Source organism: Perkinsus marinus, assembly GCF_000006405.1.
Source record: "Perkinsus marinus ATCC 50983 genomic scaffold scf_1104296947618, whole genome shotgun sequence".
Lineage (NCBI taxonomy): Eukaryota > Perkinsozoa > Perkinsida > Perkinsidae > Perkinsus > Perkinsus marinus.
Window position 1 is genome coordinate 1 of NW_003210554.1, and position 885 is coordinate 885.

Here is an 885-nt window from a genome sequence, read left to right on the forward strand (position 1 = left end):
ATCTCCCCCCCCCCCCCCCTCATACTCTGGTTTGTTCAGGCACAGCAACAACAGTAATTTCTTTATAACGTTTGGCCCTCAGAAGCATCTAGATGGTAAACATGTTGTTTTCGGTGCGATCGAGCACGGCATGGAAGTAGTAGTAGTAGTTCGGACTGTTGCCACTGTTTTTCATTCAAGTGTGGAAGGTTCTTGATGCTATTGAAAAGGTGGGGACCATTGGAGGCAAGCCTAAGAGACCAGTGATAATACACAAGAGGTGGGCAGTTCATTGGTGTTGAGGTAGAGGGAAGGTGTTGGCAGTGGCGAATTGAATGTGGACTTGTTGCGACGAGAAGCAATAGAGGCTAATGAGAGCTTACCGTTGGGGTCTGAGGACTATGTGGAGAGGAGTGTGGATAGTTGGGGTAATCCTGATCCTGAGATCAATGACGATGATGGTGTATACTGCATGCCTGAGAGGTAGTAGTAGGAGGGGGGTAGGGTAGGAGTTGTGGATGGTGTGGTATGGTAGGTTAATTATGCCTGACCAATATTCACCAGTACCTGATCATCTTTTCCGGCGTGCTAAAGGGCAGTGGGATAATCAACTCTAGCTTGCATGTGATATTGTCCTTGTTGTTGTTTCTGATCGCACTGAAATATGTTGTGTGGCTTTAGTGGTAAAAACAGTCGTCTGTGGTCGTGCAAGGGAGTTTGTGGCGCAGTGACGGTGAGTTTGTCATGGACTTCTTGTATTCTCACCGATTGAAATATGTCTCGATAGTATGATGCCTCCCCTATCGAGCCTGTCGGGGCGCATCCTGGCATCGATATGAAGGAGTCCACCAGCTCTTAGTGTTGGTCACTGGTATTGTAGCTGAGTATAAGTCGTTCGAAATTGAG

General features: G+C 47.5%; 1 protein-coding gene across 1 annotated transcript; it reads left to right on the forward strand.

The window, feature by feature from the left end:
* Nucleotides 1-39: 39 nt before the first annotated feature.
* Pmar_PMAR020986 (cyclophilin, putative) lies at nucleotides 40-466 on the forward strand (the record flags this gene model as incomplete). The annotated part of the gene is made up of 3 exons (XM_002779313.1): nucleotides 40-136; nucleotides 189-242; nucleotides 287-466. Coding segments are annotated over 3 exons (331 nt in total), but the record flags the coding sequence as incomplete, so codon positions are not given.
* Between the last annotated feature and the right edge of the window lie 419 nt (nucleotides 467-885).